The sequence below is a fragment of the Halichoeres trimaculatus genome, unplaced genomic scaffold, assembly GCF_033239565.1.
Source record: "Halichoeres trimaculatus isolate MK-OKI-2021-1 unplaced genomic scaffold, fHalTri1.1 fHalTri1_scaffold_17, whole genome shotgun sequence".
NCBI lineage: Eukaryota > Metazoa > Chordata > Actinopteri > Labriformes > Labridae > Halichoeres > Halichoeres trimaculatus.
The window spans coordinates 14,627,424-14,650,764 of NW_027437195.1; the positions used below are offsets into that span (position 1 = coordinate 14,627,424).

Consider the following 23,341-nt stretch of genomic DNA (forward strand, 5'->3'; position numbering starts at 1 on the left):
CTAAATGCATGAAAACTGCACGGGAAACAAAAGCAGAAAACCACTTTGCTGCACTCTGGTCAATCCAACAATAGCATTCTTTCCTTTTTAGAGACCTCATAAAGCTCCAAAGTTAGCCCTGTGTTCAAACTCTTGGCATTTCTTGAGTGGCTTCAAGTTTTAACACAGTGACTCCTGGGGAAGAGCAGAGGGAGAGATGCTTATCGTCTCCACAAGTCAACCATCAGCTGACATGATAATCAGCTGTTCTGTGCAGCACGCCTTCTCATTTGGCTGAATTGCCAGAGTCTCTACCTGCCATCATCAGCTGCACCCACACAGATAGTGACTCCTCTGTCTGGAATGTAGTCGCAGTTTTGCATTGTTGGGATCACTCAAGAGGTCAACTTTGTGTGTGTGCGTGTGTGTGTTTGCCAATGAAGTATGTGTGATGGATGGATAAAATGGCACCCAGCGGAAAAAGTATTGTGATGGAGGTCCAGGGATCATCTAAAGAAAAGGAGTGTCTCGCTTTCATGATGATGAAAATGTCAAAAAGGATTTCCCTTCCCAAACAGAAACTCCAGTCATGTGCCAGAGAGAAATGTCCAGATGTGACGTCTCTCCCCTTTTCTCTGCTTTCTGCGGCTCCTGCCCTGTTTTGGAGAGAAAAATGACCCAGACCTGTGTCAACAGCTGGGAAAAGCATCCCTTGCTGTGCTTTTGTGAAAGTGATAAAAATAACGGCGTGAAGTATCCTACTGTGGGTTACGCCCTGAACGGGTCTGTTTTTCCTGGCCAGGGAGGGTCACTGTCAGGCGGGGCTGGACCTCCAGCCAACACACATCAAGGCAGCACTTTCCTAGCCTCCATTTTCGACCCTGTCTTTTCCTGTTTTGACAGGAAACAGGAGATGATAACATAGTCGCACAAACAAGTCCAGATTGCCTGCGACCTGCTGCCGTACTGTCCTCATGTGGCAGAGGACGTGTGTTTTCTTAACAGGGCCTCGTGTGCAAACATCCAAAAAATAACACACGCGTGATCTAGTACAAACACAGACACACGTATGTCTTTTTATACCCTGGTATTCATGCCAAGCTGGAGTAACCTCTGCCGAGCCTGGCACTGTCTTCTGTCTCCACTTCCTCACAGGCCCCCAGCAATGTGCCAGAGCAGAGGAGCGCAATAAAACAGACCACCAAAGTCACGGACACAGGACTCAAAGAGGAGGGATGAAAGCAGCGGTCACCACGGGGAACCAAACATACACATCCAGAGGTGAGCCGAGGAGCAAAGTCAATATCTGGCGTCGGGGGTTGAGGGGATCTTCTCTTGTCCGAGTCTTCCTTCTTTTTGGAATGTGAGCCTTTTATGTCGCCAGGAAGCACACCGTGGTGAGACACAACAAGTGGAGTGACGGGGCCATTAGAGCGGCTTTGTTGACACTGAGAGAAGCTCAAAGGGAACGGGACACTTTGACTGCCCTCTCTGATCCCCCACTCGCCTTTGTTTATGAGCTAATTAAGCATTGTTGAGCTCCTGCAGGAGCCTCAAGCACCTCCATCCCCATAGCACCGCCATGACTTCCAATGGCTACTGTAGAGCTTTTACTGCACACTTTATAACTTAACAGCTCGAGCAGGAACCACTTTCCAGCATGGGAACCAACCTCTGATGAAAACTGACTTTAGTATCTTTAAGCGCTTGTGCACATGAAAGCAGTGCATAAAAGGGATGAGAATCCACCAATCAGATACTCTGCAGCAGGTCAAATTCAGGTCAAATCTTGTCTGTGGCGTCTGCTTCTGTGGGAGTTCAAGTGTGCCCAGGTTTCATCCCTCCATTCAACGCTGCAGCCAAAACAGCCTCTCCCTCACAAAGAGATGAAGACATAAACGCCCAGCGTGGGACGAGGCGAGGCTGAGGGGTCAGTGGATGGACGGGATAGGGAGGAGGGGGTTACGTCTGCTGAGATGGATGTGGCAATGACCATGTGAGAGCGATGAATGCATGTCAGTGAAGGAACTCTACCAGGGACAGAAAAAAAGCTTTTAAATTCATCTGAGCAGAAATGTGTCAACCTGAGGTCAACGGCAGTACACGAAAAACAGAAATAGAGAAAATCTCATTTTGAGAATTTAGAGGTTAGATCGACACCAGATGACAACCAAAAAAAAAACATGGGGGGAAAAAAGTAATCATGATTCAAGAAGGCACTGATTTTTCAGTATAGGAATGGGTCGCAGGCAACATCGTCCTTGTTGATAGATAGTGCACCCATTGGTAGATATAGGCCTTCTTAAAAGGGTTTTCCTGATACAGATTTTTTGACTTCCAATCTGATCTGATTTTTACCTCTGCCAAGGAGTTATGAACAACATAACTCAAAAAGTACCAAGTGGATCTTGATGAAATTTTCAGGAAATGTTCAAAATGGGATAATGAAGAAGTGATTAAATTTTGGAGGTGATCTGGATCACTTTCTGGATCCAGAACTTTTTTAAAGGATTCTTTATCATTGTGAGATAGGGCTGTTTTCACCATATGTGTGTATAACTCCATGATGAATGGTTGGATTGCTTTGCAAAACAACACAAGACAAGGTCACCATAATTTCTGACAGATGTAAAAGTATGATCCAGATCCAGAATACGAAATATGAACTGGGTCATCATCATAATTTTCAACACTGTCAGGTCACAAATTATCTACAAACCTGCAACTAACACCAAATTGTAGCAGACAGTCTGCTGAAAGGGAGTATAACATTAAAGTAGGACTTAAGTGTTGGTGACAATCACAATATGCTTGGTGGAGGTCTGTGCTCTTTGAGTGCTTTTCTAGTTTCATATGTTTTGCCAATACCGATACGATACCAATACCTTTCTCTGATAAATCCTGTGCTCTGTTGGGTGATTCTGTTGTAAATGATGAATCATATTTGTTGTATTAAAGTGAGCCCTGTTGGTACCGATGGTCGATGAACACTCACTTTATAAATGTTGCAAGATGCTGTTTTACTATCATTGCTTTCCAAAGAGAAGTAATCCAACTCAGCGGGGAATGTTTGCAACATGGTTTGATTTACAGCAGCCGTAAAGTGTGCTGAAAAAAGGTAAAAACTGGATCGTCCCAATCACGTAAAAAAATCTGATGCTATCCAATCATTCAAAAAATAGCTATATCAGGCGCCAATACTGATCAGTGTAACCTATCCCTACTTCTTAACAGGCATCTGATCACTGGCAAATGATTTGGCATCCTCTGATTGTAGCAGTCAACATGTATCTACCGGGTTTAAATCACTTCAATTATGTTTCTGGAGAAAAAAAAACATATGATTTGTTTCTCAGCACTGGTCAGCGTCGCTTTGTGTTAGCAAGGCCTCTCTTGGCAACTGACAAACAGCTTCTACGTCAAACCAAAGCTGCCCTAACCTGTAAAACCCTGTGTGTAAATAAAAACCACGCATTTCAGTTTGACCACATAATAGCTTTACAGCCGGCCTCCGTCTGGACACGCAGTGGTCACCAGAGAATGACCCTATCATACACCGCTCTTGAAGAAAGAGGAGAAGGTGAGTCGGACGCAGTCACGGGTCACAGAGCCTGAACCCAGCGTTAGCGTCTGCTGCCACTCTGAACGGTAAAGCTGTGCAGGAATTCACCAAGGCCAAGCACACAGATGTGCTCTCCAGGAGCTTCCCTCCTCTTCAGCGGGCATCTGAGGGAGGGAAGCAATTCCACGCTGCTCAGACACGTTCAAAGGCATTCCAGCAATGTTTGTGTTTGATGCATAAATTCAGAGCAGTACACAACACCTACTATCACTGGGTTGCTTTAAATTGTTCTAAAAGAAGCAGACAAGCGCATGAAACACCACAGGAATGAGTAGACTTTGGGAATAAAATACCAGGAAGTAGAAACAAGAAACTGCCTGAGAGCAGCTCCTCACAATAGCAAACTCCTATGACAAACCTCCACAGAACAGATAATTGTCGACACTCTCTCATGGGTTTGTTCTCACACTGCACATGGGAGTCCGCGCTCAGCAGGGGGTCTGTATGCTGAGGCCCAACAGCAAGTTCCCATAACAGCAAGGATGTCCTGGCTTTTATAGACGACACTGAGCTGATACTGAGAAGCAAGCACAGAGGCTGGAGAGGCAGTTTGGGGCTCGTAAACAGAGAGGTTTAAGTTTAAGTGCTCGACACACACGAAGGAGATAAAACAGCCCAGAGCTCTTCAGCGGGCAGAGCGACATTATAAAAACAGAGTGGCAGTAACAAGAGGGGAAGCATAAAGGATAGATGTATTAATGGGAGTGGGTTCATGGGGGGGGAGACGGAGGAAGGTTTACTCCACAAGCATCCTCTGGGAGTGATGGCACATTTCACCGTGCAGTAGATCTCTGCTGATCTGGATAGAGATTAATTACCCTCCTTTGGACTTTTTTTTCTGCACACCGGTGACCTCTAAGCAAATGTGTGTACTGTGAAAGTTCACAGGATGAAAAGTGTTAGTGAAGTTTATCTGTTTCCTATGTTCAAGGCAAACTATAACACTGAGGAGCCTTTATAAGAGTTTGGTGTTGGTTACAAACAGAAATGCAGTCTCGTTTGCGTCATTTTTATCACGCTGATGCTGCTTATCTGCACCAAACATGAATCACAATACAGAAAGAAAAGCATCAGGCAGCAGAAAAGGTATGAATCTGTGCTACTCAAGTTGTTTTCAGGCCTTGTTGTCTGCAGGAGTGCACCAATATGAGGGAAAACTCAGCCGCCAATCAAACACGAAGCAGACCCTGCTTAATCTTGATCGACTTCTCATTGGAGATAATCCATTATAAAAATCCATGCAGCTGAGGTTGACCTTTTCGATGTACCGCCTATTAAGGGCTCCAGCGATGGAGTTTTCAGAGGGAAAAAGCTATTCTGCCACTTTGGAGAATGCATTGCTGTGCTATTTCCTTAAAATGTCAGCAGACAAGTTGCAAAGCTAGTCCTTCAATAATGAGGGGAAATGCAAACCAAAACACTTCCAGCGTGTGCCTCTCCCTTTGTGCTGTACATGATTTTGCAAACACCTGAGGTGTTGAATACCTAATGGATAGTACGCAGATACAGCATGGCTAAAATCAGAGCTAGGCCTCTTATTCTCATCACATTCACCCTAAAGCTCAACTCCAGACTACCAGAGTAATAGCACTGACCAGTCACCTTCTCTATCACCTTCTCTATTATCCAGACCACCTCCAGCAGGCCCATGTGTGTAAGAATGAGGATAAAACACCGGCTGTAATAATGCAATCATAAATTGGTAGCAGTTAAGTTCAAAAAGATGGATGACTTCTGCAGCAAAGTGGAAAAGATGGAGGGACTCTGAATGTGCTTCATCTCTTTCCTTTCCCTCTGGTACTTACACACGCACTCACACATCATCAACACACACACACGCACACACACACACTCATCCTCGCTCACAGAGCTGGACGCTCAAGCATGAAATGAACATGAGCGGCGTGAACTTTGACTGGCATTTTCACATGGCGCAGAGATTTATAGAGCACTATATACGTAACAGAATGAGCTCCTGACCATAAAGAATAGCCTATAGCAGGAGAGACCAGCACGACGACTTAACACAAGCACATCTACCAATCACAACACAAGCTATCACAATCCATCTACTATTACACAAACACAAATAGAATCACACAAAGATGCATGCATACTGTCAAGGGACATATATATAGAAATATGACATGAGAGCACAACGGAGCACTCACACAGCAGCTGCACACTTTACTGCTGCTGGTCACTGAGAGGATCCAGGTTAGCTTATAAAGTGTATTCAGATACCATCCAGCAGTAACAGACAGAGAGGTTTGTTTTCATGGATTTTTTATGACTGAATTCATGTTAGTGAGACAACTACTTCAGCAACAAGTGCTCAGTAGTTTTTGTAGAGTGAATTGTGAATGGAGTGCTCTTTTATAGCACATTTCTACTTCCTCTAAACACTCAAAGCACTTTTACACTATGTCTCATGTTTACCCTTCAAACATACCGAAGGTAGAGGATGCTATGTATGGTGTCCTACAACACAGCCTGTCACCTCTAATTATATTCACACACCATTGTTCGTGCCTTCAGAAGCAGGTTAGGTTTGCTGTAATAATCAAGGATACTTGAACATGTAGAGCCCAGGAGCTCAGGATAGAGGTGTTAAACTTACAATAGAGAGTCGACCTTCTCGATCACTGCACCAAGACCACCTCATAGACATTTATGAGCTGCTATATGATGGTTCCAATGAGCAACATGTCGACACTGTCCATCACAAGGTTTTTGAGAAAATTTTTTGTGCTTGTGCTAAACCACTGCTCTACCACAAGCTAACCAGTAGAATAGAATAGAATAGAACTTTATTGTCATTCTAACAAGTACAACAGAATTGAAGTCCCAGCAGCAATCAAGAAAACAAAAGTAAGAAAGTGTATAGAAAGTGCAAAAAGGTCCTTAAGAAAAAAGATGATGACAGCTTGTCCATCATTCACCAGTTCAGCCAGCCTCCACCTCCTCAGGGTCCAGGAGTGAGCCTCCTCTGTCATGCTCCATCTCTGTCTCCTGCATCCCATCTGCCCACAGCAGGTGAAGCTCCCCCAATACGGCATGTCCGATGTCAGCTCCTTTAGCCATGTCTGTGAATAGCATGATGCTACTCTACTCTCTGGTATTCCCTCTGTTGCTGGGTTAGCATGGCTAGCTCGTCCATTTTATTGGGGATAGATCTTACTTTCCCAATAACGATGGATGGAAGGACAGGTCGATGTCATCACTTCTTAGCTCACACCTGAGAATCAGCGCGTCGTCCTCACCTCCTTCTCCTCACCTCATAGGAAGACATCAGGCCTTACACCAGTTAGCATAGAAATGCTACAAGCTGCTAACAGCTGAGTTCACATGTAAACAATGCAGCCATGGTTACATGTAGGATCTCTAGACAAACACAGGAGCAAAAGTAGTAAAAATATCACTGTAGCCACAAAAAGTTTGGTGTCCATGACCAACAAATGAGCCATACAAAGTAATGATCCACTCCAAATACAAAGATTACGAAAAAAGACGAAAAAAATTACAAGAAACGGACAAAGAAGAGAGAGCCGCTGCAAAAGGCAGCCATAGCCAACAGGGTGGCACCTAACAATGCCAATATGAAATGACGTATATGAAACAGAAAAGTAGCAACTTAGTGAGCAAGCAACAAACACAAATAGTGGTTCATCTAGCCTATGAAGTTTATTACACACACAAACTGGTGGAGACCAAAAAAGAGATGAAATAATGAATTTCAACTTGCACTTGTGGTGATGTTTGCACCTTTGGGGGTCAACTTGATGTAAACATAATCCACTGTTCGTAAACACAATACAACATCTAACCATCAGTCAGTGACAATAAGTTAGTTAAATGTTAGCAATTACGGGCTAACCCCAAATGACAAAAACATGCCACTACTGCCTTATGAAAACACTTTTCAAAACATGAATTTGATTAATTTAAAAGGAAACTGGTGACGATTTCACAACTGAAAAATTTGTAAAATGGTATATTTTGCTTACTAATAGACATTTTTTCCGCCAACTAAATAAACAATTTGATTGTTTTTTTATTCATGTTGTCCATACCCAATAACTTGAGGTAAGAACTGAATAAAAAAATCTGTTCCTTCCAAATAAAAAGCAGTTAATTGTTTTGCTTTTGGCAGTGTTGACAATGGCTGTTGAAAGAAGGGTTGTTCACTCTTTGCTAATATCCAGCACAGCTTTTATAAACCTGCTTCCTTGACATCCACATACAACAGTGGCCGTCTGCCAAAGAGCAAAGCAAACAAGGCAATGTCAAGTCCAGCTTCGACACCATACTGCACCGGTCCACTGTTTGCTGTGTGCAAGACAGCCACGCCCCAAACAGCTCAGAGTTTGCTGTCTGCATATCCATCTTGGCAAGGATACACAGCACTGGCATTCTCTTTCAGCACTTTGCTATAAGCCAGGCGATTTGTCTGCTACCACAAGGCCTGCTGTCAATTGAGGCGTTTTATGGAGCCCGGAGGAGATTACCTCCAACTCTGTGCTCCTCAGTGTCTGTGTACCAGCCTGAAAATTTATCTCAACTACTATGTTTTTCCAATACTCTGAATCAGACTCAATAATGGACTCCAGTCTGTCTGTATCGTTCATGTCTCACTTCACTGTGAAATATGGAGCCGAGCTGTAAAAGCCTAGAGATACAATAAAAACAAAAAACACACGCACACACCTCGACTTGACCTAAATTAAAAAGTCAAACTGATTAATCTCCACTGCTTACACTTCTTGTTGCATTTGTGGTCTGTGCTCGTTGACATTTCTGCCTTTGTTTCTCTGTTCTCATGCTGGAAAGGCCTATGCTGTGCTGTAACACATCACCCTGTCAGCCCAGCCTGCACAGCCATTGTTTCATTTTAGTCTGGCTCATTATAGACATTATCCCTCAGTAAACAGCAGCAAACCCATTCAGACAAGTGCTATTATGCATGGCAATCATTTTTCAAACATGCAAACAATGAGAAACAGCTTAATAATACAGGTGCTGTCACAATCTCAGCACTTCCTGGGACTTTAATTCAAAGAATTTTAAATCCAGGCCTTCTTGGTTCAAAGCCTGGCATATTTTAATGAAAATAAAGTTCTACATAGACAATTTCTGTTTAAATTGAGATATAACCTCTCAACCAGATACACGTGTACCCAGCAGGTTCAAGCCTTGTTACAGTTAGCCACATGACAAACCCTGCTATATAGTTTCTGCTTAGTTCGTGCTGTTTTCTCAGTGCTTTCTTTCCTTTCTGCACATTGGTTAGTCAAAATTAAAAAAATTTCAAGAAAAAGTTGCTTCAAGATATCCTGTAATCTCTGTAACAGACTGTGATTTTAGCGTTATAGACTCCAAGTGAAGTCTTAAAGCAAAGGATATTTGATTCTAGCAAGCATGATGTAAATAAGCCCTGTTTGTTAATGAATATATATCTCATGAAATAAAGCTTTTTGGTCTGTTCTTTACCTTAGATGATGGGGATGAGCTGGGTCCTTAGTAGAAAATTCATTCAGGAAAAAAGGCTCCAAGCATAGCTAGCAGTTAAGCTAGAGAAAATGGAGACAACTTCTGGCCCTGCTAACACTAGTTAGCAAAGTTAAAGTTCACCTTGTTAAATCACCTGTTGATATTTTTTTATGTCATTTTTTTTGTAATAATGTTTTAGAAAGAAACCGTGAGCCTCTAAAGTGATGTTAGCAGCTTTGGGGCTAGGAGGGATTTACTGTGATGCTAGCAAGCTAACCATCTCCTTGTTTGAGCTATCTTAAATTAAATAGTTGTTTAGGTGGCATAAATCTCCAACAACTTTTGATTAGGAAAAAACAATAATTGGAAAACTTACCCAGACATAGATTAGTTAAACATTTCAAATAAATGCATTTCTGATAAAGACCCAATACAGTTACCTTAACTAAAAAATATGGAGAACTAGTCTGGCTAACAATTCTTAAATGAGGTTGCTAGAATCCTGAAAATCATCCTGTAAAACTGCTTCTTTTTGTTTCATAGCTATATATTACGCTAGAAGATTTAGACAAAAAATGAAAAGGAATTGATTTTTATACCAACACACCTATGGTCTGTCAATTCATTGTGGTACTATTTCTCTGAAAGCACTACATCTCATTTAAAACGTGACTGGCAACTCCAACCAACATTTACAAAGACTTAAGAAAAACTAAGACATTCAGCCAAGTGTGACATTTCATGGCTGCTGGCTTATTGCTTTTTCATCAGCTCATTAAAAGCTAATGGTGCAGCTGCTCTCCAAGTCCCACTCTTTGATTGAATGTCTTCACTGAATAGCTGTTAAGGATAATAGGTTTACTTTACATTTTTTACTTTGGTTAATGAGAGAACTGCCACCTTTGCAATAGCAGAAGGCAGCAGAGTGAAGTCACAGGTCTAAGCAGCTCTAAATAGCTCTTATCACCTTGATAGGTAACTGAGGGAACATCTGGACAGCTCTCAGAAGACATTACAGTGGCATGCAGGTGAACCAGACAGGGCCAGATGGCCAAAGGAGGACACGTTTAGGTTAACTCTGCATATGACTATCTGAACTCAGGATGGGTCGACCTGAGTGCACATGCCTCTGTATGCAGATGATGGGATTTTGTGTATGTGTGTGGAGGTTTGAAGGGAATCTGTATCTCAGTCAGCTCCTTTTTCATCTTCATTCAGGAGCTCACAGTGGGCATAAGGAATGAGAGTTATTCCAGGTGGAGAATTCCCTCCTCTCCCTCCTGTGAAAGACTCCCTTATTCCATCTCCACGTTGAGAGGCGATCAGCATCAGCCTTTCTGCGGCTCAGTGCCCAACCAGATTCATCAACCCTCACATTCTGCACGCTCTGAACCCATTTCCTGCACTCTGCCTTAAAGCAATTTACCCCTCCAATTGCGATAAGTAACAGACTGGGTAGCCACAATTGGGGTCAATTCACTTTCAGCTCCTCCTAAATTAAGGATGTTAAATGAAACTGAGGCAGATATAAGGAAGACGCGGCCTTCATTTCAGGGCTGCCAAAAGGTTAGAAAGTAAAAGCATTTTCCCAAAGGGAGACGGAAATCTATTTACTATGACACCATGATTCCATCGTCTGTATTTATGGCACGCTGGCAGCTTTAAAGTTGACATAAACCCAAGAAAATAGAAAAGGAGTTCCTCCAAATCACTCAATTCTGCAGATCTTAAGTTGGAAAATATTTGGGGGGGGGTGAAGCAAGATATTTATAACATTGTTTCCTTCATTGTTGTAGTGTCATGCATATTTAATAAAAAAAAATCACAAGTGACAGGATTGTTGAGTTTCTTTCAACTAATAGAGTAAATCTTTGTGACATTACTGCTTCCTGATTACCAGCACATTTTTCTAGAAAAACTTTTTTTAAAATACAGAGGCAGAAAAAGTTGTTAAATGTTAGAATTTTGGTATTTTAGAATAAAAAACTGAGCAGTTTTTTTTTTTTGTCATGATCAATAAATCCACTTAAAAAAACACGTTGATAGCATTGCATAGCATAGCATTGATATGTTAAGTATTGTAATTGCTAGATTTTATGCTTTTTAAAGCTTCCCACACAGAACTCATTTTAGGCACAGTCAAAAATAAGTATTAAGATTTATAACTCAGCCTTAACAGTGAGAATAAAAGAAGTGGACACAATGTATGCAAATTTGTCACACAGAGTGGTGGCTGTCAGCCCCTGAAAGACAGAATGAATGAAGCAGTGAAGGCTTGAGGTAAAGTGGCAGAGAAAAGCTGCATGCGGCCGAGGCTCACAGATACAGAGCAGAGCAGCAGCGTTATGACTGATGTCTGTGGTCTGTGCACCACTTGACACCAGATTATTACTTGACAGTTTAATACAGCCACATGCCATAAAGCAGAAGTCATACTGCATGCAGGGATGAAGCACAGGGATGCCTCAGCCTCCTGAGTCTCCTCCATTCTCCTTCCTCGTCTCTCATCTCCTCCAGGGCTCTCTGGAGTGCATGCACCGCTGAGCAGGCACACAACCCACATACACACTCACCGCAGAGAGCCTCAGGGGGCTCAGGTGCTCAGAGGTGAATAGAATAATATGGTCATGCTCTGTTTTAACTCTACGTTAGCTCAAGTTTCACAACCGGAGGGTTTTCTTTCACACAATTTTTTTCTAACCTCTCTAACGGTCACTTTGTCCCGTCATCTGCCCTCCTGCAGCGAAAAAACAGGCAGCGTACACCTGTTCCTGCTAAGGTCGGCCCCTTGAAACCCTAACCCACCATAAAGAGTGGGAGAACTGACAGAAAGGTCAGAGGTCAGTCAACAGGAGAGGTAACACTCCTTCTGACTCGCCTGGGAAACAGCGGCTGAGGAGGTGGACCTGCACCCATTAACCAGCACTCACTTCTGCCTACTGTGTCTGCCCGACCATTTCTCTGAGAGACATCCAAACACGTCTCACCTCTACACAGAACTACTACCAACAAAGAAATGTTACTGTTTGATACTTGGCAACCAAACACTTTGACGGTTACACCAACACATTAGTGTGTAGGAGGGCACGAAGAGTTAGACCCTGTCTTGGTTTGTCTGGCCAAGGCAGATGGTGATTTTCCAGTGAGTCCAGTTATAGTCGAGGTTAAAAAGGTTTCTACTCCTTCAACTGTTGTGAGATAACTATTCTTGTCTAATTCAGTAAAAACTTGATTGATTTGTACAGAACAAACATTAGAGTTTAAGTCACAAAAAACAAGTTGACTCACATCAAACAATGACTTTGTGCACAGGAAACATTTGCTGCACTGCAAACAGCTGATTGATCTAGTTTTTTCATTGCTTCAGGAAACAAAACAGCACTTCAATGAGCATCCAGCACTTCAAGGGGATCAAGGGTCAAATGAGGAACAAAGCAGGGACAAATCAAACATGAAGCCAAATGAGTCTTTTGTGAGAATTACCGCTCCCATAATTTATAAATTCAACATGAAAACTGGCAAAATGCCTCACTTTAGCAAAAATTCCTGCAGTCAAATTCAACTCACACACCATCCATAATATGCCTAGACACGCTGTGCATAAATGAGCAGTGTACTGTATTTAAAATTAATAGTTTGTCAGCTCATCCTCTCACCAAGGTTTAACTTCATTACACCTTCATATGCATACAGAGCATGTTTAGCTTGTCGTTGAAAGTTCAGTCTCCATATATCCAGACCTGGCTGCAACTGACCTCAACCTTTACCAGCACAACTTAATCCATATCTTCAAAACCTCACAGCCCCGCAGGACGTTGTCTGTTAATCATTCAGTGTTCTGACGAGGTCCAAGACTGCTTGTATATTCATAGACCTCAGTATTTATGAGCGTGTGTTTAGCACTGCTGACTTATTTAGTGACCTGCAGTCTCCACAACATGCCAAACCAAACTGTATCCTCCCTAGATCACTGGCTAGAAACTATAGACGTCATATCTCCATGTTAGGAAGAGTCTCATCGGAGGGCAACAAACACCGTCTTCTATCTTGGCTAGTACATTTGGTTTGAGGTCAGGATCTGTTGGAGAATGTTATGAGAGACATTGTTCATGGAATTAACCTACAAATTTCACACCGATAAGTGCTAACAGAAGCAACAATGCCAACTGTGACCCTATAACAGCTCTGATTTTCAAAAACAACCTGTCATGAGAGGAAACATTAAATCGAACAAGAAGTGACGTAACATCTCACCCTTGTTTTTAGAGACGTCATTTTTCTTTTAGGGTAAGGTTTGCTTACTCGGGATGGGAATTGATAAGTTTTTGCCATATTGATGCTCTTATCGATTCTGCTTCAATGGATCCGATTCTTTATCGATTCCCTTATCAATTCCTGTTGTGAATTTTCTTGGTAAAAAAAATAGCTTTACAGGTTTTCTGTGTCAACAACATTTAATTGAGTTTATACTGTAAATGAGTAACATGTAATTGATCCCTGAGTTTGGATATTTCTGGGCATAGTTATACAGAAACAGGTAAAAATTGCAAACAATGTGACGTTGATGAACTGTGTTGTAATATGTTAATAGTTCAAGTAGGCCATCTAGTGTCTCAAAGTGGTTATAGCAATGGTTTAAGTTGTTTGGAAGTTTTCCGTAGTTATGAAGTCTGCCATGAGCCTTTCAATAGCCTGTTAGTTTTTGACATTTGAAATTCTCAGTATTTTTACAAAGTTGATGTGATATGTTTCTGTGATGAAAGTTGGAATTATATTCTGAAGCTGAAGTTACACTGATGTATGCTAACTGCTAGCATATCAATGCAGTTTCCCATATACGTTAGCATCAAGATTGCGCTATTTTGTTATTTTGGTAAATAAGGTGATTTATACCATTTGGAATGTACTGAATATGAATCTCCTGAGAGACATTGATGTACATTTCTTTATGAAGTCAGTTCTTCAGTAAAACTTCAAGCTGACAATTCTGAATCAGAGTTTTCTTAGGAAACGTTAGCTAACTGCTAAGCTAAGATAGCTACAGCAGACTAGTCGACATAATGCCCGGTGTCTCCAGCACAATGTCAAGAATTGATAAGAGAATCATTAAGCACAAAGGCTAACGATTTCGATGGATTGAAACATTTCTTATCAATTCTCAACAGGAACCGGTTTTTGATTCCCATCCCTATTGCTTATAATGTCTTAGCTGCTAACTAGCTAACCTAGTTTAGACATTGTTAGTTTTCCTGTGCTCAGCCTGTTAGCTAAAGCCAGTTACGCTTCATTTTTAATGTTTGCTCACACATCACTAGCAGAAAATCTCCTCTCCGAGTCAAGTATGTCCAACGACATGGGCAGTGGAGATAATTGTTTAGTTTTATCTTTAACACGGCATGTCCAAATAACACACATTATTTTGATTTAAAGAGTTTTTGTCGCCTTTGAGGAGAGTCAGGTTAGCTACTAGCATGTAAGCAAGCAAATCATGGTACCTCTCTAAAACTTTAGTAAACCTCTGACTTTTTAGCATTAAAAAATTAACTTATGATGTCTCTTGGCTCTTATTCCCTTGAACATTATCTCTCTAACTGAGCAGAGAGACTGATCGAGTGACAACACCTCTGTCGAAATTGTCACTGAGGGGTCTGAGTGCATTCAGCCTGTCTGTGGAAGAGTTATAATCCTTACAGGTCAGAATGTCCGCAGGCTTTGAGCGCTTCACTAATCTTACCATCTTTTATTGTCAGCAACAATGTCTCGACATTTTTATAAGTTCTGTAGATGAACAACCACAGGAAAAACTCTCCTTTTATAACTTCTCATCAGCGCAAACAAAGTATTAAGTATCCCCCTAAGGTTACGGACTTGCATTACTAAAGAAGAGCATATGAGAGGAAAGTTGGGTCTCATCCAGCTGTATAGCCCTGTCTGTCTGTGTCGACACACTGATCAGAGTCAGGGGCTAATTAGTGTTTTTTGAAGTTGTGGTTTAAATGATCATGGTTCTTCACATCATACCTCGCCTAGCCTCTCTGCCCAGCCACAAAAAGCAGAGTCTACAATTACTGAACCCAGACTGTCTGCGAGTTATCACTACTGAAACTACTGAAGTCATTCCTTACTGTGGGTTTTAATTATGCAAATGAAGTCGGTGAATTCCCCTGACTATACCCAGTTTGGAGGTTGTCAGAGTCTCTGCTGTTCCTCCCTGTCCTCTAGGTAAAGGGCATTTTTTTTTCCAGGAGTTCTTTTAATGCTTAATGAACATAAAAAATACAACTTCAGCATAATTTACAGGGTGCTTGCTCAAGGACATGGTTTTAGCAAAGCTAATTTCAGGGTTTAGACTTTCAAACGATGTCAAAATATATTTCAGAAGCACTTCTAAATATGTGTAAGAAGGGGATGTAGCTGCATTTGAAATGTAGCTTGATTAAGAAAGCTGTGAAACACAAACTGAATTTAAAAGTAAGTTGACATTTTGATTCTGCTTCTACCAGAATACAGTTCCAGCATAAAACTGTTGCTTTTTATGAGGCCCTCTGGGCTGCAGTGTGACTTTTTTTTTAACAGGAAATGGTGTTAAGCAGGTTCCTTTAGACCCAAACAGGAAAACACAAAAGCTGTCTGGGAGGCCTCAGAAACTTTCCCTCAGGTTTTCATCCACAAAAAAAGTGTATTCACCCGACAGAAACACTCTTCCTTTAATTTGTATCCACCTCCACCACCACTGTATTCAAACAATGCGTCTACAGGCTGGGTGAAAAGGGGGAGAGGGACGTCTGGGGACCAAGCTGACTTCCTCTTCAAAAAAAAAAAAAAAAAAAAATGGGGAGGGAGGGGAAGTGCGACTTCGGGTAAACAGTCTCTGCTATCGTTTTTCCCATGACGACTGCAGACACAACACTAGCCAAACCCTAACAGGTAGCCTGATCCCAGACACACCAGCGGGGCCACCTGAGTGACCCCTTTGGCCTTATTCTCTCCACAAAGGAAGCAATTTGGAAGCGATCATCCATAACTGCATCCATCCTATGAGGCCTTACAGGTGGGCAAAGACAATGGGTTTCTTATCCTGTAGTTAAAGACACACATACCTTAACCCCTTTACGATAGAAGTGTCCTGCCATCAGCGTTTGCTACCCTGGCATTAAAGCCCAATTTAGCTATCAACAAGTGCAAAATAGGAGGAAAAGGGGGCTGCTCCCATTTGTGAGCATCTGGTGAAGGCTGAGAGTGCTGCTGGAGGGTCCAACAGTAAAAAGGGGAGGTCAGTTCCCAGAGTAGATAATGGCAGCCAGGGGTCAGCTTTGTGTGTTTACAGGATGGACTTACCTGATACCTGAACAGAGGTCTGATTGGCTCAGAACAAAGATGAGACCACACATGCAGACATCCCAAACAAAAAGTCCAGGTGCTTCAAAAATGTCCCCTACTTGGACTAAGGGTGATGTGGGATTGGGGTTACTTTAAGGAGCCGTAATCCAATCCAACTTTGTGACTCTCAACAAAGGAGAACAGACTCAAAGGGGGCAAAACCCACCCAGACCGCCACAACAACAGCAGCAGTCTCTGGGCCTATATTTAACAGCGGTGGGAATTGTGGGAGCAGCCATACAGGAACACTTTCAATGCACAGCGAAGGTCGACTGGGACTTTGACTTCCTCTCTGCAGTCTCCAACATGAGCAACTCACTCATTTCAACTCCCAAACTCCCCCCCAAGTCGCAGCCCCCCACGCCCAACAGCAAAATAAAGAGATAAGCATTGTTTAGCCAAACAATGGGCCACTTTCAAAATTTCAAAAGCCAGTCCATTTCACATCCAAGGCCGGTATTTGAAGTCAAACATGCAATAAACAACTTTACAAGAGGAAGACGAGGGCTGTCCTAGCACAATAATTCAGTATTGAGAGGATAACATTACATTGTTCATAAATTCAAGTGTTCAGAGCAGGTGCAGGTGGAAAATAATCCTTGTTTTGACTTTTAAATCCCATGTGATCACAGTGTTTCTAACGTTATTCTTATAAATAACGAGCAATCATGTATAAATTTGAAAATGTGTTTGTTCTGAAAGAGTGTGAAAACTTTTAAAACCAACCTTCAATGAGTTTTGGTCAGCCAGGGCCAGCGCCTGCTTCTTCAGCTCTGTCACCTTCTTCTGACATTGCTGGCAGAAGCCTCCCTTCTCCTCCGACTCAGAGATGGAAACTGACCCGGCGCCTTCAGGGGGAGGCCGGCTACTGCAGCGCGCGTCCTCGGTAGAGTGGAGCCTCTTCCTGGGGGTCACCGGGGACTCTCCACTGGGACACCCCTCCACCTTTAGCAACAGTAAACTCTGGTTAGCTTCAGTTTTAAGCACAACGAGTTGAAAAGTGAAAGTGTTAGTTTGAACCTTGACGACCTGCCTAAATACAGAGCACCTGTCCACGTGAGCACCAGCCGTATGCTCGAGATACAAACTGTGAGTATCCTACCTACGAACTTACTAGTGAACTCAGCCACTTACAGTAAACACACGGTTGTTCTGGTCCCTTCCATCAGGTGGAGAATTGCCCTGAAACGAGCTCATCCTTGCAGATTAAGCTAACACCTCCAGGAGAACGTCTTTATCAAACTCAGAAAGTTTTCCCGCTGAAAAACGCGGGGCAAAGGAGCCATAGGCTACACTGAAAACCTGACTGACAGTTTCCAGTCATCTGTCAGGTTGTGTACTGCACCAGTCGCTGCAGGTCGAAAGCAACAAGAGAGTGTGTGCCATACATTTACAGAGGGGGAGTTTTGGTCCAGGAGAGCGCTCTGCCGTGTGCAGGAGGCGGTGTTAGTCCAGAATGGGAGGGCTGAAGCAAACTTTTTCTGCACACACTGGAGGGGCTTTAAATACCAAGTCATAGACCACTCTGTTAAATGAAACCCATTGTGTGGTTCAAGGATTTAACCCACTAAGATGTGCCTCTTCTCTTAGCACCCCTTCAAAAGTTTTGGAAAAATTCAGAAGCATTGGACACTTTCTGCTCTTTAGGAAACTCTTCATACAGGTGTTTTAAGCTTCACCTTTAGCAGTTTAACAACCAAACTAGAGAGAGACATCTTTATAAACGGCAATTTTGCTGAAGTGTTTCCTGCTGTCTCATTCATATTTCTCCCACAGTCCACCAGAACTGTTTTAACATCATAAAGTTTGGGATTTCTATGAATTAAAGGAAAATAAATAAATAAATGAAATCTGTGGATTTTGAAAAGGTTTGACATAGTTGGCATGTTGTTTCTTGTTGGTTGAATTTCAGTTTTGACATGTTTTACCTGAGAAAAAAGCTTTGTAAAGCTACAATGCACACCGCTTTTCATATTACAGGCAGATAATTTGTAGATTACTCGGCTTATTATAAAAAATAAAATAAAATAAAAAAGTGCATTTCTGAGCTGAGATCATTTCTGAAAGGTGGGAGCTCCGTTTCAGGACCAGCAACTGTTGCCTCACCCTCCGGGCTCAAGGTTGCCTTGTGTGTGTGTTGTTGGTGTCTGGCGCCATCCTCTGGTGAAATCACAAAACAGCACCTCTCAGGCTGGTACAGGGTGGAGGGTGATTGGGCTAAATATTTAATTGGTAAACTTTAAATATTTCATGTGGATGATGTAAGCGACAGTGGCCCGAGAGCTGGAGCTCTGAAACAGCTTGTATCTTTTCCTTTGCCCTCAGACGACCGAGGCTATTTAGAGAAACACAGAATCTTTTGTTCTCTGATTTGTTCAACTCAGACCGCAGTTAGAAAGATCTCACGGGTTGAAATGTAAAGTAAACAGGGCATAATACGTGTTTCTCTTTTTGGAGCCTTGTAGACTTAAAGAAAAATAAAATAACTTTAAGAAGGATGCATGTTCTTTTTTCAAGAGGGAGAGCAAGCACAGAAATCCAAACCAAGTGTCCGTCAGGACAGTCATTCGAGAAATAAAATGGTGATCTAGTAGGGCAATACGCATATTAATTAATGCTAAGCTACAATCAAAATAAATATCATAATGACTTTTAAACCATTATGTAGTATTTGGCCACCGGGAATAGATTTTCAAAATAAAAGTTAATATCTGTCAAAGTCACTTTTACGCACCAAAAAGTGCAATAGTGCACAATAACAATAATAATAATAATAGAGTACATCTAAAGATGACATTTGAGATAGAAAATAAAAGATGGGGATGCAGCGAAGTGCTGTTCAATGTCCTGAACACCGGACAGGAGCTGTCAAGCGCAACTCAGCCGTTCCGTTATCTCTCCAGTTCATTCTAAAACACAAAATCCCCCGTAAGACCTATTTCAGTTATCTGTTTCCTTTACTTTCAGTGGAATCTTACCCTTGTTTTCCTCTTCAGCAGGTGACTTGTAAATCCAAATATGATATCTGAGTCAACGAAGATTGTCCCCAGGTCGATGACGCTCGGGTTGGGCTTCCCGGCTCCGGGGGACCCCGATGAGTTTGGCAGAGCCATACTGGCTGCGAGTGTAGCCTAGAATATACTCCACTCCTCGAAAAACCTACTTGATTTGTGTATCCATTTATTTTATTTCTCTCGTGCCCTCCAGAAAGATCCACAAGGCTTTTTAATCCGGACATCCAGCGAGTCACGGTGAGCGCTCGCACGTGTGCGTAAAATCACCTTTCAGATTTCCAGGAGTCCGAGATGACAGCAAAGCGATACAATCCATCAGGCATGTAAAACAGAAAAGGGTTTACATCCAGTGGGATAAGTTTAAGCCACCCTGAGGCTGCTCCTCGTGCCCTGATCTTTGAGCCCGAGCAGGTCTGAGAGCGAAGAGGCACCTTGCGCGTCTGCAGCTCTCTGTTCTCCAGGCGCTCCCTCACTCCCCCTCCTCATCCTATCTCCCCCTGCCTCTCTCTCTCTCTCTTCTCCTCTCCCGCAGTCACTCACTCGGTCGTCCCCCTCTCTTTTCTCTCTCTTGATGATGACCTGTCCTCACTTCCGATTTGCCCACATTAAGATGTAGAAAACAGTGACAATTCTGACCATAACCATAATGACATATGTCCATGTGGGGACTCGGTGTGGGATGCAGCATAATGACCTCATCATAGGTTGTGTCATTCTTCTATATGATAGTGCTGTAGAGGTTTCCCTATACGCTTAGCTGTTATACTGCATTAAAATCTTATCATTATAATTGCAACATGGACATATCAAATGACACTCAAATGCTTACTGTGACGATGAGGATGAACTGTAAGTATGTGGGGTTTTTTTTTCAAATGAAACAAACTTATTTCTATTGTTTATTTATTTATTTATTATTCTCTTTAACTGTGGTTTTAAAAACTATAGTGACCAACTTGCAAAAATCAACCAACAGTGAATAAACCTCATCATCAACATGATGATTTCACTCATTTGTGGTTGAGTCTGATGTCTTTGACTCGGTCAGACCTCGTGATTGCTGATCGATATCCAATGAATAGCCTTCCAGCCTTCTAGAATAGCCTTATAGCCTCTCCAGGTTGGGGATGGTTATCTCGCAGATGAAATGGCTGAACCCAGCAGGAATGAACGATATATCACCCTGATGGATGACGGTTTGGAATATGCTGTGACAATTAACCAAAATAAATAAATAAATACATAAATCTGCCACTTTACTGGACTTGAGGCGTCTGGTTCCAGGGGCGTGTCAACAGAAACGGGCAGAGGGGGCCTGGCCCTAAAATCCCAAGCTCTGATTGGCTGTTTTTTCTGTGGAAAAAAGTGGTGAATTGAATGAACTTTTTGAGTAGTGTTGCAACAGGCTGCCAGAATTCTCTTTCCCTTTAAATGACAGAAGATGGATAATTCTTTGGTACCTAAATGTTGCCAACCAGTTTGATTTTCATGAGACAGAGTGCAGGAGTTGGCCATTGTTTTTTCCTGTGGCAAACAAGACTCATAGGGGCCGTTTACACGACAACGGTTTTAGGGTGAAACGCAAAAGTTTTGTTGCGTTTCAGCCTCGCGTTTAGACAGAAACAGCGTTTCAGCCGACCCAAAGCATAAACTTTTGAAAACGGTCTCCAGAGTGGAATTTTTCTGAAACGCTCCCAACATCGTTGCCGTGTAAACAGTAAGCCGGCATATTCAGTGGAAACGCTGACGTCGCGCGGAGTTCGATGTCAGCGAACAGGACAAGAGTACCCTTGTTACGATCGTCGCGAACTACTGTATCGTGCTTGTTCTGCTCAATCTCCTGTGTCTGCTGACTGTCTTTCAACAAAATGTGCATCTTTTGCTCCACTTCTGCTCTTAGTATTCCCCAATTCACCTGATGATCGGATCAACTCTACTTCCGTGGAAATCTCCCAAAAGCAGCTTCTTGACAAGGCCGTTATAGCACCACCTACAGGCCTGGCATGCTTACTACAGCGTTTTCAGTCCATCAGCCTTTCTGTGTAAACGCAGATTTTTTTTTCATTGCGTTTCACAGCGTTTTAGCGTTTTCAGATGAAACGTTGTCGTTTAAACGGCCTTGGTCAACATGTTATATTTTAACCCTTGAATGATTAAGGTGAGAAGACAGAAATGTCACCACTTGGATGCGTTATTTCTAAATTCCCCTGTAATTTTAGTGGATACCTAAATGTAACTGGTCTAGACAGTAAACTAATATTTATCTATAAAGTGTGTTTGTATTTCCATCCGTCATATTTGCACACTAATGCTACTGATGTGGTCCAGTCAATGTTCTAGTTGGGCCAACCTAGGGAGAAGAAAGTCTAAACACATTTTTTTCTCACTCCTGCTTTTCAAATTCAGACTGACTTGTAGGTTAATCCAAAAAGAAACAGGCAGAAAAAGAAGAGTATACATATTCAAAGACCTGTAAAAACACTGTTCAAAGAACACAAACCTGATTGCTAAAGAAAAAACAAGTTGCTTGTCAGTGAACTGCAGTAAGAAAAATCTGTTTCTCCTCATCCTGCTCAGATGAAAGCATCCTAGAGTTTGTGTGAACACTTTTAATTCTACTCCAGTCAGCAGTGTCATGACAGCAGGAGCAATTTAAGACAGCAGGACAAGTTCAGAAGGAAAAAAAGGCCTTCAAGTGAACTCAGCAAATCGAGAGTAATGTCTGAGTCACTTATCACTACAAAACTACTTATAAAAAGGCAGAAAATGGACCAGAATGCCTCTGACTCAAAGAGCAGTTTTTGAAGTTTGAACATGACTTTAAACTTATCGTCAAACAGAAATCTCTTTGTCAGTCTTTATGTATGAATTTCAATGCGTTTCAACCTGCAGCTCAGTGGCTCTGAAACAGACTGAGGTGGTGATGTCATCATCCATGTAGGGCAGCTGCACAGACGGTGAGCTCAGGGACAGCATGTTTTTCCCCCTGATTCACAACAGAATGCAATGCATCCAAATAACACTTACTTCAAGCATGAGAGGGAAATGGGTCTCTGTCATGTTTTTTAATTCTATATTTCAGTTAATTATTTTTCTATCACTCTCTTAGAATGGTTTCATACTCCCCTATAAATAGTTTTTTTTCTCCCATCTGGGCAGCATACGCTTATTTGACCACACCTGCCCAACTAAGATGGTTTAATATATATATAAAAAAACCCACTACATTTCCCATAATGCAATGAGCTATACCTTGTTTTTGATCTATCAAGTTTGGTCCTCCTTTCATATCACCGACATATTTGACGTGAGCCAACTTTTTGTTGTCCAGTAATTATTATGTGACAGACTTCCAGTAAACTTCAAAAATATAGGTCTTAGGTGAAGGGAAATCCAAATTCTTGGTGTATTTTCCCTTTAATCATTTGATAGGTCCGTATTGGCCCACATGGCACCTACGCTGGGTCCAGATGGTTGTCTAGGAAGTTAAATTTCATCTTTAACTCACGTTTTGTGTGAGGAAAGGCCATCTGATCAAATTAGTGTTTCCCACTCAACAGCTGAAGGTTACTGGAAAAGTCAGGGAAAAAAAGTTTGGGTACTTGCAACAAGTTTTTTATTTTTCAGCAGGTCAGATATGATTACAAATTTCATGCAACAAGCTTTGGCAGTTTAGCAGAGGGGAGTTAATAATAAATATCCCAGGGATGAATAAATTATTTTTAATCGCACAAACACCTTGCAAACCTCTCAGCCAATCACGCACAGGACTACACCCACGCACGCGCGGGCTTGTCAGCAAACCGGCAATTACAATCCCCAGTGAAGATGATTTACCACGTACGTCACCCACCCT

The 23,341-nt window shown here is 42.1% G+C and overlaps 1 protein-coding gene across 1 annotated transcript in view; it reads right to left on the reverse strand.

Moving 5' to 3' along the window:
- kif26ab (kinesin family member 26Ab) overlaps positions 1-17,880 on the reverse strand; it is a 79,868-nt gene extending 61,988 nt beyond the window's left edge. The window contains exons 1-2 of the mRNA XM_074691739.1: positions 17,606-17,880; positions 17,198-17,416 (exon numbers count right to left, since the gene is read on the reverse strand). Coding sequence (XP_074547840.1) covers positions 17,198-17,416; positions 17,606-17,668 — 282 coding nt within the window. The 5' untranslated portion in view covers positions 17,669-17,880. The remainder of the gene's footprint in view (positions 1-17,197; positions 17,417-17,605) is intronic.
- Positions 17,881-23,341: the final 5,461 nt, after the last annotated feature.